Genomic DNA, 16,018 nt, shown 5'->3' on the forward strand with positions numbered 1-16,018 from the left:
ACAACTAATGTTGATATGTGGGCATCCAAGGGGGAGTGCTATAAAATTATGAGAATGAATGCCCATAGTAGTGTATTTGTTATTATGTGAAGATTTCAAAAAATGCCACAGTAGTTTGTTATTATGTGAAGATTTCAAAAAGGCAACAATAGTGTGATTGTTATTATGTAAAGTTTTCAAAATGAGCAATCACTTCACTTTTTCGGTTTGTCACGGATGTGGCTCTATATAAAGAGCACTATGTGTGTGATTACAAGACACAACAAAGAAAAAAAGTAAACAACAATAATATTAGTATCCTTCCCTTCCTCTTTTTCCTAAAATCTTTGTGTTATAGTTACAAAACTAAACAGTATGATATCTAGCACTCGCTTTTCTCCTGTCCATAATAAAGGTTATCTTTTTAACTTTTCTATTTATAACAATTCTAAATACTAGAATAAAAAAAATAAAAATCTCTCCATCTCTTGCGCTTGGGTCGAGCCCACCCGATTACTTTTCCTCTTTAATTTTTGGACCGAGCCCAATAATTTGACCAAAGATAGCCCAATTATAATTCGTTTCAAAAATAAATAAAAAACAAAAAATATATCCACTGCGCAAAAATCCTCAACCAAAAAAACCCGGCAACCAAAAATGGCTTCGGTGGCAGGAGTAGCAGCAGCGCTAGCTTCTCTCTCCTCCTCCCTCCTTTCCAAGCCCTCCCTCTCTCTCATCCCCATCCGCACACTCCCCCGCCTCACCTGCTCCCTCGCCACTTCCTCCTCTTCTCAGGAGTTCAACATCACATTCGCACCACCGAAGCCCAAGCCCAAACCCGACTCCGCCGAGCTCGACCCGGATGCCCTAGCCGGGCAGCTCATCATCCCCTGGATCGTCCGCGGCGAGGACGGCAACCTCAAGCTCCAGTCGCACCCTCCCGCGCGTTTCCTCCAGGCCATCGAGACCAAGAGTAAGAGTGCCAAGAAGAAGAAGGAGGGCGCAGAGAAGCGCGTGCCCACGGCCGAGCCCAAGTACTCGAAAGCCGCCCGGAGGTTCTACAACGAGAATTTCAGAGACGCCGAGCAGCGGCTCAGCAAGGTTCTCGCTGCCGCCGGAGGTAATTGTATCGAATCCCTCGTCTCTGAAATGGATAAGAAGAATGGTCATTGTTGAAATTCAAATTGGAACCGAACCCATTTCCGCAATTTCATTTATTTTCAGTGTTAATGTGATTTTCTGTGCCTAGGTATCATTAAACTTTAGCGAAAAACACTTCTAAGCTCGATACTTTAGAAAGAAAGAAAAACCTGCTTTATGAGGGTGAAGGGCTTTCATAACTAAGATTTAATTAGAGCATGACAAGTGGATAGACAATAGTTTCGTTTCTCCAGTTTAGTGTTTTTCTAATTTACTATTTATTTTTGGGAATTAGTGGCATCGAGGAGGAGCAGTGAGCAGCTTATCTTTGATGGGAAGGTCACTGTGAATGGTTCTGTGTGCAATACTCCTCAAGTATGTTTCATTTTCTGTATATATTTTCGTCATTTGATAGCTCCCCGATTTCATGTGTTGGGTTGTATTTGGTTTTGCTTTTGGCAGCATGATTATACTTTGGTGTAAAATCAGTGTTCTTTTTGTTTATGCGTAGACTAAAGTTGATCCTGGAAGGGATATTATATATGTCAACGGAAATCGGATTCCAAAGAGACTGCCTCCAAAGGTTTATCTTGCCCTTAACAAGCCAAAAGGGTAATGCCACCGCTACTGGCTTCTTGCATCTCTTATTTTTTTCTTCTGTTGTTGTGGTTTATTGCAAAGTTTCGATTTTGGGTTTAATGCATTTGTACGATGCTAGGTACATTTGCGCATCTGGGGAGAATAAATCTGTGTTGGGTCTATTCGAAGATTATTTGAAGACTTGGGTATGCTAAGGCTTACAACCTCATGCATATTGCACTTTTATATAGGCAACCAAGGATTCAGGATAATTATTAGCATTTAATAGTATATACTGGTAGCATATTCATGCATTCAATTCGTCAAGTAATGGACTTGTTTGCATTTTCAGGATAAGAGAAACTCAGGAGTACCAAGACCACGATTATTTACTGTTGGCCGTCTTGATGTTGCCACAACTGGGTTGATCATTGTGACCAATGATGGTATATTCTAAAACCATATATGCAGAGTATCTGCATAAAGACCTATTTAGAACCGATTCATTTGACATCATATCCAATGCTATGTTTTCAGGAGATTTTGCTCAGAAGATATCACATCCGTCTTCGAACTTGTCAAAGGAGTAAGAATGTCCATATTTTCTGTTCTCTTTTACTATTTGAGGACTATCATGTTTAACTTTCAATGAAGAAAGATCATATAGAATGAAAATTTGTGTGAAATCTTTTCTTTTAATTCATATATCCATTAACCTGCCACTTTTACACTGTAATTGTAGATACATTGCAGCAATAGAAGGTGTAGTTAGTAAGCGGCACCTGTTAGCCATCAGCGAGGGAACAAGCATCGACGGCGTCCATTGCACCCCAGATTCTGTGGAATTACTGCCACAACAACCAGATATGCCAAGACCCCGTTTGCGTATTGTGGTACTGATTCTTTGTTCATGTCCTTCTCTCTTTTATCATGATTTAGGGCATCCGCATAGCCTTCTGAGTTAGGAGCTTCACAGAGCATTAAACTGAATAACAGTAAAGTTGTGGCTAGCTGAAGCATGAAATTACAAGCGTACAAAAATGGTCACACAAATTTCATTTTGTTGATCTGTATTTGTGCAGGTTCATGAAGGGAGGAACCATGAAGTACGAGAACTTGTTAAAAATGCTGGACTTGAGGTTAGATTTGTTTATTGACGGGAGTGTTTTCCGCATCCCCGATGTGGGCATTATTCATGATAAAAACTCAACATATGATGGCCTATTGACCTTTCAGTCTGGAAATTTTTAATTTACTGGAAAAAATGGGCTTAAATCTTTAATTCAATACTAGTTCACATTTGCATTGTTCTTTGTTGAAATTTCTGTTCTGCTTATGCTGGCTACTTATGTCTCTTGTTCCAGATACATTCACTAAAGCGTGTACGTATAGGTGGTTTCAGACTTCCGTCAGATCTTGGGTAATTGCCCTTCAGATCACACTGCTATCACTTTACGAATGCTCTCTCTTCTCTCTTTTTCTTGCATACAAACACATTCTTTTGATTTTCTACCCTCGGATCAAACTTTTACTCAAGTTCTTTATGTTCACCGGTTGACTGAAATGAGCACTTGCGTGAAATTATCCACATCAAAATTATGTGTTGGAATTATGTTATTTTGGTTGGTCTATCTTAACTTAAGATATTATGTCCGTCCGTCATTATGTACCTAGTTAGCAGGCTAATCCGTTGGATCTCCTTGCTAATTGTTTCCTTATTTTCAGGCTTGGAAAGCACATGGACTTAAAACAAGGCGATCTTGGCGCCTTGGGTTGGAAAAGTTAGGAAGGTTGCTGTGACTTCTGGCATTAGCATTCCCTCGGTTTTACCATAAGCTAATACAGTCATCAAAGTGCTGTTAAAAACTCCACCAACATCTTGCCAAGTCGAGCTGCTGAATTGCATCCCCTACCCCATTTTTTCAGGCAGTATTTGGATGTTCTAGTTGGGAATGCCTTGGCTGATGATGGAATACAATTATACAACTATACAAGCCATGGTTAATGCCGGTCGAGCTCAAGTGTAACAATTTCTGTGCCGCATAGCGTAATTCAGACGTCGCACGCGATTAACGAAAACCTCTAAACCAAAACCAGGTCTTATTAAGATCCTATGGTTGTTTTGTTTCCCGTATTCTTAATGACCAGGGTGCAAGCATAGATTTGGTCTTTGGGAAGCTGGTGCTGTTTTGGCCATTTCTAATTTGCAAGAAATAATCAAACATTTCCAGGTTGGATGAGTGGTGCATTTGCCGGCCAAAACAACACATCCAAACAAATTAGCCAACCTGCCAACACTTCATCTCCTCACTCTCACATATCCAACTCATTTCACTTAAAATATAACTCCAATTTACTCTTATCATCTGCCATCTGGGAGATGAGTGTTATTAATCCTTTAATCATGTTCTAATCAGGATTACGTGCGTCGAACTAATCACTACCTCGTAATGTCTAACGAGCACTACATTCCCGATTGATTCAAATGATTCCGACATAACTGTAAAAATAATGGAGGGTTTTTAACCTTTCACTAACGCGGGATAATTCTTCTGACATATTTCGTGATTTGAGTAGCAGGTCGATTGATGCTGTACAGCCAGTCGACTGGCAGCTCACATCCCGCAACCATAACAAAATTTGTTCCATGAGGATAAGATTTGGGATCCAGCATGCATTTTCTTGTATTAAGTAATTATTACATGTATCTATTGGTTTGCATTGGATTGAAGACTTGAAGTGGTCAGCTATAACTTCTTGACTTAAATATTAAGGGAGGGAGGGCGACATGTCGGGACGGCACGGCCATTGTCGCATTTGCCAAAATCTCAGAATATTACAGACAGAAACTATAATACTATATTTTCTGATCCAAGTTTGATTTGACCCACTAAAACAGAATGAATAAAAACGAAAGGGCTTTTTTTATTTATTTATTTATTTATTATTATTTTTTTTTAAGAATGATTAAAGAACATGATTAACGAATTTTAGATAAAATGGCGATTGCCACATTTAATGGTTAAAAACAAGTATGTACTCTCTACATTAATGTAACAAAAACTCGATAACGAGAGGTTCTGAGTCTGATACTTTGTAAGTAGTGAATCTGTTTGGTCGTGGGTCAGAGTGCAAAATTCTCAACTAGCCTCCACCGGGCCTGAAAAAGTTGGATAACCGTGGTTCGTCACATGCTGTCCCCCTTCTATCAAAAAAAAAAAAAAAAAAACTTGTATAACAATTACTTTTCACTTCTTTGTTTTTTCTATCACACTTTTGTTAATCTAGAGATTTTAATATAGGAAAGCTAATTAAAATGGCTTGAAAACTTTGATTTTTAACAAAAATGACAAAAAGATGTTGTAAGTGAATGATACCAGGATTGACTTTTTAGAGTAAAAATGTGATTTTTTGTTAAAATGAACAGTATCGGGAGTTTTTCGTTAAAATTCTCTATTATCCCTCATTTAGTCTTCAGCACTCACGCACAATTTAAATTGAATAAATCAAACGAAACCAACGAATAAAATTTAAAAAAAATATGTTTATTTAAGCAAGAAATGAAGAATCACCACCACATGATTGTGTTTTCTTATTGCAAATGTCGAAAACACCACTTGTAACTTTGTTAAGTGGGGTTTCTTTTGTTTTTTGGGCAATTGCCTCCGAAAAAGGGTGTTGTGGATATGAGAGGGCCTACATAGCAGACATAGATTCACCGACCAGACAATCGTACTACTCGTTTGCTTATGAACGAGAAGGACGTTGCTTCCTTATGTTTTCCTATAATTTAATATAATAAAACACTTTTTTGCGTGTGGTTATCTTCTCCGACTTTTAGTCCTGAAAAATTCTAATATACTCCCGTGTATAGACTACATTGAAACATATTAGAAAATTCAAGGAGTCTCAAGGTTGTATACGAACATTGACCAGAGTTCATCTTTATTTTTTAATTTTTGTGGTTTGGTATAAGGGTATTTGGGATGTTTGGGCTCAACGAGACAATGGTTTGTATATATTCGTTATTAGGGCCCGCGTTCATGAGAATGAAATTTAAGATCTCTACTTTACGGACTTGTAAAGATGAATAGTACTCAACTATAATGTTAGTGCAAGATTAATTTCCCTGTAATCATGGGCGAAGCTACATGGGGACAAGGAAGGGCGGCCGCGCCCTTTGGTCTTTGGGAATCGTCATTGAGAGTGAGGATTTCGCCCCTCTGGTCCTTTGAACTGCTGCAGAAGTTTGCTATGCTATTTCGTTGCTTCTGTGTTTTACGCTTTGCTACTTCTTTTGCGTTTTATTTTTAAAAGTCGTTTTCGTCCTGGGATAAAAAAACATAAAACAACGTCGTTAAGGAGTGCTACAGTAAGGCTGTCATTATTAAAGATTTTATTAAGTTGTTTGATAATATGAAGGAATTGGCTGTACAGAGAAGTTTCAAGTCCTATGAGGCTCTATTTAAAGCCATTATGCACCACGACCAATACATGATGGTCAAGAGGTATTTAATGCAATGTTGAGTGAGGGAACATAATTTAACCGTCCCTCTTTTAAATGCCACACTTAAAAGCTATTGTAAAGAGAATCGATGGGAAGATATATTGTATCTCTTCCATAACATGCTATGTCTGAGTCAAGAGGTAATGATGCAAAGCTCGATAATTTCACCATTCCCATTGCTCAAAAGGCGTGTATGAGGTTAAGGCACTCGCATATGAGGAAATAATACATGTGTTACTAAGAAACATGATAAGGTTGCATAGAATATGTTTGTGGGTCATGCATTGGTTAACTGTATTCCAAATGTGAAGAAATAGGTGAGGCTGTGAAAATGTTTGATGAGTTTTCGTAATGGATTAGTAATAATATGATTCAAACTCATATTTGGTGAGAAGTGAATCTAAAATATTTTACGTACAAATGAAGAAAAATACTACTAGATTATAATGATGTCAAAATGTAATTAAGAAAAGTAGCTTTTTTTAAGTAAGCACTAGTAATTGGGGGTTCATAAAAAGATTTTGTTCATGTGGTCAACGATGGGATTGGTCGAGCTTCATACTGTTTCCAGCACTGTACAACTTTCCTGGGACCACATATATTTTCATGTGATGACATGACAACATATACTTTTTGATAATTCATACACTGACAACATTGACAAGCCTACTTCACAAGTTATAAAAGGCAGTAATAATAGAGGCAGATTGTCTTTCTTCCCATTTGGTGTATTTTTCATTTCTTTTTATTTATATGATCAATATTAAATCACGTTAACATTTTATGTTTATATTATTTTTTATCTTATTATCTTTATAAAAAAATTAATATAAAACGTTGATGTGACTTAACCGTGATCGCACAAAATAGGAAGAAAGGGCAGACAATTTGCCTCCAGTAATAATTCACAATATAGAAAATCTGAATTGATGGGTGAAAAAGTGTGTCTGAAATTCACAAAAAGGAGAATTTACATTCGCATTTATATAAAAGAAAACTAATGAAAATGACTTGAAAACTTTGAGTTTTAATGATAAGGACAAAATAAAGGGTAAAGTGACTAGTACCAAGATTGACTTTTTAGTGTAAAAATGTGATTTTTCTTTAAAGTGAACAGTACCGTGGATTTTTCGTTAAAACTCCCTTTATATAAAGCATTCTACATATAAAAAAACATTTTAAATTTTCTAACCGTTAAATTTTTAATTTTAGTGCTTTTAATTAGAAATTTAACTTAAAAAATTTGAAATATAAAAAAAAATCTGATGTAGTGGATAACTCTGAACATTTAGCCATAAGGTTATGTTTCTTTTTAATCGTTACTTTAGGTTACGTACGGATTGGTTGGAATGCATCAAAGTGATTGGTAGTATAAATTATAAGTTGGGTGAATTGGAGATTCATTACAATTCATGTGAAAATGAAATAAAATACGTTTTAAGCTCACTTGCTGGTTGCAACCTCAAATGAAGTGTAGAAAATTGCCTTGAAAGACAAAATGAGTGGTTTCAAATATGATTTAAGAGTCAAACAAACTTTAACGCTTTTAAAAGACGCTTTTATTCTTGAACATGATTAAGAATAGACAGAAATCTTGATTTCAATTTTGATGAAAAACGTAACCACGAGAGATTGTTAAGTATATTTTTTTTCCCCACATTACACAATTTGGAAGAAACAAAATACTAAATTGATGATAATAATAATAATAATAATAATAATTAAAAAAATAATAATAATGGAACGAGTAAATAAAAATAAATAAAATTAAAGAGAGGAAAGAAAAAAAACGGCCGACTCTTGTCTGCTCAAACGTAATCCATAACGCGGGAACCAGTTTGCGAATCGCTCTCTCATTTATTATTCTTTCTTTCTCTTCCCCCATCGTGCCGGCCTCTCTCTCTCTCTCTCTCTCTCCTCACAACAATAAAGCTACAGAATCTCCCTCTGCCATTCTCTCAGTTTCCTCTGAAAATTCCAGAATCAATGGCCGCTGCTTCTTCTTCTTCTTCCTCTTCCATACGATCATCGTCGTCGTCGACGGCATCTGCGGCAGCAGGGCATACTAATGGCAGTGGCAGTACTAGTGGAAGGTCTGAGAGGCAAACAACGTCGTCGGCACAAGTCCCTCCTACTCACTCCACTAGACAAACGACGTCGTCCTCGCAAGCCAACAGCCACCGCTCTCGGCCCTCTTCTTCCAGTTCACGGCGCTCCGTCACTCCCAATTCGAGAACTCCTCACTCTAACCCCGAATATCAACAAGGTCTCTCTCTCCCACATTTAACTTTAAATTTTGGAATTTTGGAAATTTAACTTCAAAGAATTCATTTTTTTAATTTCAAATCAAACTTCAAGTTTTTAATTTTTATTTTTTGGGATTAATTTACAACAGAGGCCGGAAGAGTGAGGGTCGCTGTCAGGCTTAGACCGAGAAATCTGGAGGATCCCATTTCGGATTCTGATTTCGCAGACAGTGTTGAGCTGCAGCCTGAGGTGTGATTTTACAGTTGAAATTTCCAAGCTTTTTTATTAATTTTAAACCTGATTAATTAATTATAATGAAATTATAATTCTCGTTTATTTTCTCTGATTGTAGCTGAAGCGGCTGAAGTTGAGAAAGAACAATTGGAGTTCAGAGTCTTACAGATTTGATGAAGTTTTTACCGAAACCGCCTCACAAAATCGGGTTTATCAAGTGGTGGCAAAACCTGTAGTTGAGGTATCTTGTTTGTTTATCAGTATTTCTATGGCATTTGATGGCGTCGTGATGCTCAATGTGGGTTTTGATTGCAATTGTGGTTCTTGAATTGGTTGATTGTGTAATGTTGAGTTTGATGTACTTTTGCAGAGTGTGTTTAGTGGATATAACGGGACAGTTATGGCCTATGGCCAAACCGGTACTGGGAAAACTTACACACTTGGCAGTCTGGGTAGAGAAGATGCGTCTGAGCGTGGCATTATGGTTAGAGCCTTGGAGGACATACTGTCTACCTCTTCCGATAGTGTGGAAGTTTCCTACTTGCAGGTGGGTGTCTGTGTTTGTGTTTCATTGTTGTTTTGATTTGAAGTTCTTGTTCAAGCGTTCCATGATCCACCATGGTCGGGGTTCTGTATCACTGTTCTGAGTGAAATATAAGTGAATTGCTACAGAGTCCATTGTAGGCATGATTTTGTTCACTGCGCTGTAGGAACTTAATAGCAACGTTTCATTTCATGATTTGAACGCTACACTGCTAAGGAACAAAAATCTTTTGGAGTTCGTTAGGAATACCTGGAGATGTGCTTTGTAAAATTTGAACAAGGGTCCAGTAAACAATGTGTCCAGCGTAAGCCCCTGTCACATTCCCTTGTTGTGTGAGGCTACATTGAGGTATCACTATCAGCAAGTTCTGAACTTCCACCCTCTCTTTCAGAACTCTGTTCTTCTTTCTTATCCAGGAATAGAAGGATGGAAAGGGAATATAGTGGTTTCCAGTCAAACCTTTTCTTATTTAACATTGTTACCAAATTCTAAAGATTGCTTGTCATCTGTTCACATATCTGTTGAAGTAGAGCGGCAAGTTACTAACATGCTGGATGATTGCTCATCTATTAAGATATGTTTTTTTGCTCCAGTTGTACATGGAATCTATTCAAGATTTGCTTGCACCAGAAAAGATTAATATTCCTATTCACGAGGACTCCAAGACTGGTGAGGTGTCACTTCCTGGTGCTTCAGTAGTAAGAATTAAGGACCTTGATCACTTTTTACAACTGCTACAAATTGGTGAGGCAAATCGTCATGCAGCTAACACGAAGCTGAATACAGAATCTTCACGCAGTCATGCGATTCTTATGGTGGGTCTGTTGTATGATTTTGGATTTATCAATTCATGTTTGTTTCAAAATTTTAGATATTGGTTCTTTGGATAATGATGATCTGAATCGTTTATGCTTATAGGTTTTTGTTCGTAGATCTGTGCAAGAAAATGGTACAGATGAGATCGCTTCTCAAGAAAAAGCCTCTATAGCTGATTTATCTGTTAGGCATGGTGCACCTATAGTTCGAAAAAGCAAGTTGCTGATTGTCGATCTTGCAGGATCTGAAAGAATAGATAAATCTGGTTTGTCAACGATACTGTACACCTGAAGTAGTACTTAATCTTTTGTTTCCATCACTTGTTATTCCTGACATTATTTTTCTCATGTCGCAGGCAGTGAGGGTCACTTGCTCGAGGAGGCGAAATTTATAAATCTTTCACTTACTTCCCTTGGAAAATGTATAAATGCATTGGCAGAAAACAGTCCCCATATCCCTATCAGAGATTCTAAGCTTACAAGGTTGCTTCGTGATTCATTTGGAGGTTGTCCCAGCATATTTACTTTCTGCTCTGTATCTTGATATTGCACAGATTTTATTGGATTGCTCTTCTTACATCTGTAATGCTATTTGCTATGTATTTGGGCCATAGCCAATGCTCTATATCTTGAATGCATTTTGTGTCGAGTGTGACAACTGTAATTTGATATATTGTTCATATTTTTTATCCTATTTATACACATATGTATGTAAAGAATGAAAAATATGAAAAGGCCTAATGCATACATATGAATACCTGCTTTCATTTATTTCTGCTGCATTTCTTTTCCTAATTTTTCTAAAAGGAAATTCAATGTATTTCTATGAAACAGGCTCTGCGAGGACCTCACTGATAGTAACGATTGGGCCATCAGCACGACACTATGCAGAGACAACTAGCACAATAATGTTTGGACAAAGGGTGAGCTATTTCTTTTCCTAATTTCTCATTTATTATATTGGTAATTTAAAATCTTTCATACAAACCACCTGTTATTTATTTTGCAGGCAATGAGAATAATAAACATGGTAAAACTTAAAGAAGAATTTGATTATGAGAGTCTATGTCGGAAGCTTGAGAATCAAGTAGACCATCTTACTGCACAATTTGAAAGGCAACAAAAGTTGTTGGACAGTAACAAATTGGAATTGGAAAGACAGCTGGAAGAGTGTCAAGATTCTTTTGCTGAGGCCAAGAACAATCTAAGCACAAAGTCTCAGGTAGTTGTCTCGCCTAGAAGCCATTTGTAATTGGGTTGATGAAATGCTGGTCATAATGTTATGAGGGTTGTATTCAACTCACTTACAGCCCATTTTTATGAGAGGTATACTACGCTTTTTCCTTCTAATCTTCTGCATGTATGCAGTTAATGGAGAAAGAAAATGCTCGTTTGGAGTTGGATCTGAAAGATCTTTTAGATGAGCTGAACCGTCAAAAAGAACACAGTGATCTGATGCATGATAAGGTTGCACAGCTTGAAGCGAGTTTAGAACATGGAGAGGTACTTCTTTTTTGAAGACTCGGTGAAAGAATGTTGCCTTTTTATTTTCATTTCATTTTGATGAATTTTCATCTAGTCATCTTCTTGTTGTGCCTATTGTTATGAGGGTTGGTCTGTCATTCCCTCCATCTAATACTTCTTTTTTACATGCAGTTTCTGGAGAAGGAAAATACTCGTTTGGAGTTGGATCTGAAAGATCTTTCAGATAAACTGAACCATGAGAAAGAACACAGTAACCTGATGCATGATAAAGTTGCAAAACTTGAAGCAAGTTTAGAACATGGCAAGGTATTTCCTTTTTTGAGATCCAGTGCGCCAGCATTGATACTGTAACGGCTACATTACCACAGCTCCATTGCCTTGCAATTTTGTTTCATTTTAATGACTATTCGTCTAGTTGGTTCCTAGTCAATCTGGCTGAGGCTATACAGGTTATTAATGTTGGTATCACCATTCTTGTGGCCAGTGCATCGACTTAGAATTTTAGAATAACAGTACACCAAAATGTAGGCTAGTAAATCAGTTATATGGCAGGAGTTATACGCATGCACACACACGCTCAAACATATGTAAACACATTACTGTTCTCATAATCAAATATTTTGTCCTTTATGAGCATGGCATTTATAGTGTTGTTTTGCCTGTTAGTAGCAACACCAGCTTGAAAGTTCTATGTATCAGAAAATATTAGCTGATACCACTCAGATGTATGAAGAGAAAATAGCAAAGTTGATTAAGGAGCTAGATGATGAGTGTGCTCGTGCTGAAAGCACAGAGAAACAGTTAGATGAAACAACGAAGCTTCTGACTGACGGCCAAAAGGCTATTCAGGTAAGCTCATTATGCATTTAAAACGGGACCTTCTTTTGTCATCTTTAATTCTAACAGTTATCTGTAATACCCTTGGCATGCTTTTTTTATTTAAATATTATCTCTTCTTCCTAATCATGGCCACCTTTTTATTTGAAAATTTTAAACTTCAACCTTTTATTTATAGTCTTTTCTTTTCAGTTCTAAATAATGGAAGCTAATATTTTAGTACAAGTTATCGCAACGTGAGTACCAACCGTAATCTTTCTTCATTTTTGTAGCAACATCAGACGGAAAATTCTGCATATCAATCAGCACTTGCAGACACTACTCAGATGTATGAGAAAAAAATAGCTGAGTTAATGGACCAATTGGAAAATGAGCATGCCCGTTTTGAAGATCTAGGAGAGCAGTTGGATGTGGAGAAGAAACGACGTAACCGTCAAAACTCAATGCAGGTTAAATTTATTCCTAAAACTTACTAAATGAGCTCATTGTGATGTTTCATGGGCGTGGAAGAGTCCAGTGTTCTTCTATTATCATGTATCTGTGATATTCTTTGTTTATTTTTTTCCTTTAACATTTATATAGGCAAAAAGAAAAATTGATCCCTACGTTCTTCGTAGTAATATATCACTTCATTTTGAGCTGGGAAAAGTTTCTATGCAACTACTATCTGCCTTTATTCCTCCTGTTGTGATAATTAATAATTCTCTAAATGTGGTGAAACGATTGTTCGTATTCAAGGCTCCTTTGCACACATTTTTCATACAGTAAGTTGTATTTTGTTTTAAAATCCAGGGGAAGAAAGAGATTGATGAACTTACAGTGCAGTTAGAAGAAATGAATCAGCTACATGAACAAACTCTAAACAAATATTGGTCCTTGAAATCAGAATATACTGATCTCTCAGAAGAGAAGGTATGTTGACATATAAAATGCAACAAGTATGGTTCAATATTCTATTCGCACAAAATGTAGACTAATATATTTACGGTTGTGGTCATGCAATTGCTCCTACAGTTGCCATGAGTTTAGTAGTCTGTTAAGTGTGATTTACTAAATAGTTTGCGATATTTTATATCATTGGGACTATTAAGGCAAGACTCAAGGAAGAACTTCAAGATGCGAAGCAAAGACTTTTAATTGAAGAGAAGCAGAGGAAGTCTGTAGAGAATGAGCTAATCAAATTAAAGAAGGCTGCACTGGAGAAAGAAGATGAGTTTGAGGTGAGTTGCTTATGCATTTAAAAAAATTTCAGTTCAACAAATATAATGTCTTACAGTGGAAAATTCTCCAGGACAAGAAGTCATATATGAAGGAAAATATACATAAAGGGTCTTCTGCGTTTGGGAATCCAATGGGATTACACAATTCGAATCCATCAAGGGATTCAATTTCTGGTCAGAGGGCCACCATTGCAAAAATATGCGAAGAAGGCAAGATTTATTATATATTAAGGCCTCATAAAGTTTTGAGAACTATCTATCTTTCCCTTTTCTAATTCCACTTAATGATATATCTCGGCTGACAATTTACTTCATAAATTCAGTTGGGCTTCAAAAGATCTTACAACTGCTGACATCCGAAGATATAGATGTTCAAACCCATGCTGTGAAGGTGGTTGCCAACCTTGCAGCTGAAGGTATGCACTTTCCTGTATTGTCTATTTATATTAGTGGATAAATGCATACTTTTCATCCCCGTTCCAAGGAGGTGATACTACTACTGTGCTAAAGATGGACGTGATATTAGTAATTACATTGACATCGGAAAATCAGTCTACTGAAAAAAAAATTTATTTTAAAACTGATGTATGCCACTTCGATTTTTACATAAAGTGATATTCTATGGCATATGTTGTGTATACAATTAGAATGAGGATTTAGTTGTGTATGCAATTGTACCAATTAAGATTTTCTTTTATTTCAGATACTAATCAGGCAAAGATTGTTGAGGAAGGCGGTTTAGATGCTTTGCTTGCGCTGTTGAGATCTTCACAGAATACAACTATCCTTAGAGTTGCTTCTGGGGCCATTGCCAATTTGGCAATGAATGGTAATTCTGATTCCATTTTCATCTTTCCTGTGCATTTTAGTTAGTAAGGATACAATCCTTCACTGCCTTCCGTTGGTCATCTTTTTCACATATAGACTTTGCTTTAAAAACCTTGTTTAGACTACGTTGGTTGTGGTAAATGCAAACCAATCTGATTATTAAGCGCATACCATCAAAGATGCTGATTTTATGAACATGTAACCACATATATTTTTGACAACCACAAAACTCAATGTATTTCCTGTTATCTTGGGTCTAAGGGTCTTTTAGTAAGTCGGTGAAAATGACTCCCAAGTTCTGGGGAAAGCAAGACCCTAGGCAGTAAAAGGATCAGGGTGGGGGTGGGGAAAGAACTTGGTGGTTTCATGTGGAATATTTGATCATTCTCTTAATTTTATTTACTTATCCCCTCTTCTTTCGATTTTTGTCTCTCTTTTAACTCTTCTCAGAGGTAAATCAAGGCCTAATTATGAGCAGAGGTGGAGCTCAACTACTCGCAGAGACAGCAAGCAACACAAATGATCCACAAACTCTTAGAATGGTTGCTGGCGCACTCGCTAATTTATGTGGAAATGGTAAGCACTAGATGGTTTAGAGTTATTTTGTTCGAGTTTTAGGTTCATTCCTTTGCTGCATAGATTGTGTACTCAACGTGTCAACATATCCCAATATATTTTACGTCTAAACGGATGGAGCCGCATCTTGTTGAAGGTTATTAGCATGAGAGATCATGCATAGTTTTTGTTAATTACAGAAAGATTACATACAATGCTGAAGGAAGATGGAGGAATTAAGGCACTCTTGGGAATGGCAAAGTCGGGGAGTAGTGAAGTCATTGCACAGGTTGCTAGAGGACTGGCTAACTTTGCAAAATGTGAATCGCGCGGAACTATTCAAGGTTGGTCGAAGCAGTCCTTTTTGTGGCTGTGTACATGTATCATGCTGCATTGTATTCAATATTAAGCTCTACATTTGCAGGACATAGAAAAGGCCGTTCACTTTTGATGGACGATGGTGTCCTTACCTGGTTGATCATCAACTCCAACACCATGTCAACTTCAACCCAACGCCACATCGAGCTTGCTCTCTGCCATTTAGCGCAAAACGGTAAGCTCTGTCTGGGTTGGCCATTTTTGACTGAGAATTTTACATGTTTCACGTTAATCGGACAACTAATAGCGAATACGTTCCGCAAAGTTTTTGAGAGTATTATGATATGCTTTAGTCATTAGTCATGCATAGAATTTGTGGAAACTTAGATGCTTAGGATGACTTGGACAGTAATTTTATCTGTTGTTGGTGCAGAGGACAATGCAAGGGATTTCATATCCAGTGGAGGGCTGCAAGAGATTATTCGAATATCGGCTGAATCCAGTCGGGACGATATCCGAAACTTAGCGAAGAAGGCGCTGAGAGTGAATCCAAAATTTTACAATCAGATGCATGGTGAATAGTGAAATGTACAAAATCTCATTGTTTTGTAGCTTCTGTTGTTTGAGTTGTAACTTTCATCAACTGAATCGCGAATGAAGTATCCTACTTTTGCCTAATATATGCACGTTTCGAGAAATCACAAGGGGCAATTGTTATCATAGCTAGCCA

The 16,018-nt window shown here is 37.1% G+C and overlaps 2 protein-coding genes across 2 annotated transcripts; both read left to right on the forward strand.

Moving 5' to 3' along the window:
- Positions 1-593: 593 nt before the first annotated feature.
- On the forward strand, positions 594-3,938 carry LOC125468961 (putative ribosomal large subunit pseudouridine synthase SVR1, chloroplastic). Its single transcript, XM_048565798.1, has 10 exons — positions 594-1,099; positions 1,415-1,494; positions 1,631-1,731; positions 1,838-1,904; positions 2,051-2,144; positions 2,236-2,284; positions 2,441-2,591; positions 2,781-2,837; positions 3,063-3,118; positions 3,424-3,938. The coding sequence occupies exons 1-10, from the start codon at positions 637-639 to the stop codon at positions 3,482-3,484; spliced, it is 1,179 nt and encodes a 392-aa protein (XP_048421755.1). The 5' UTR covers positions 594-636; the 3' UTR covers positions 3,485-3,938.
- Positions 3,939-8,078: 4,140 nt separating this feature from the next.
- On the forward strand, positions 8,079-15,986 carry LOC125468965 (kinesin-like protein KIN-UC). Its single transcript, XM_048565807.1, has 22 exons — positions 8,079-8,471; positions 8,601-8,701; positions 8,805-8,927; positions 9,057-9,233; positions 9,824-10,045; positions 10,149-10,311; positions 10,402-10,551; positions 10,880-10,968; positions 11,055-11,267; positions 11,414-11,548; positions 11,702-11,836; positions 12,200-12,379; positions 12,640-12,816; positions 13,160-13,279; positions 13,459-13,587; positions 13,659-13,797; positions 13,911-14,003; positions 14,291-14,416; positions 14,866-14,991; positions 15,171-15,314; positions 15,395-15,523; positions 15,722-15,986. Exons 1-22 carry the CDS (start codon positions 8,192-8,194, stop codon positions 15,868-15,870), a joined length of 3,300 nt encoding a protein of 1,099 aa, XP_048421764.1. The 5' UTR covers positions 8,079-8,191; the 3' UTR covers positions 15,871-15,986.
- Positions 15,987-16,018: the final 32 nt, after the last annotated feature.

This window comes from the organism of the source record quoted next, unplaced genomic scaffold (genome assembly GCF_019419815.1).
Source record: "Pyrus x bretschneideri cultivar Hongxiangsu unplaced genomic scaffold, Pyrus_bretschneideri_v1 Contig4, whole genome shotgun sequence".
Classification (NCBI taxonomy): Eukaryota; Viridiplantae; Streptophyta; class Magnoliopsida; order Rosales; family Rosaceae; genus Pyrus; species Pyrus x bretschneideri.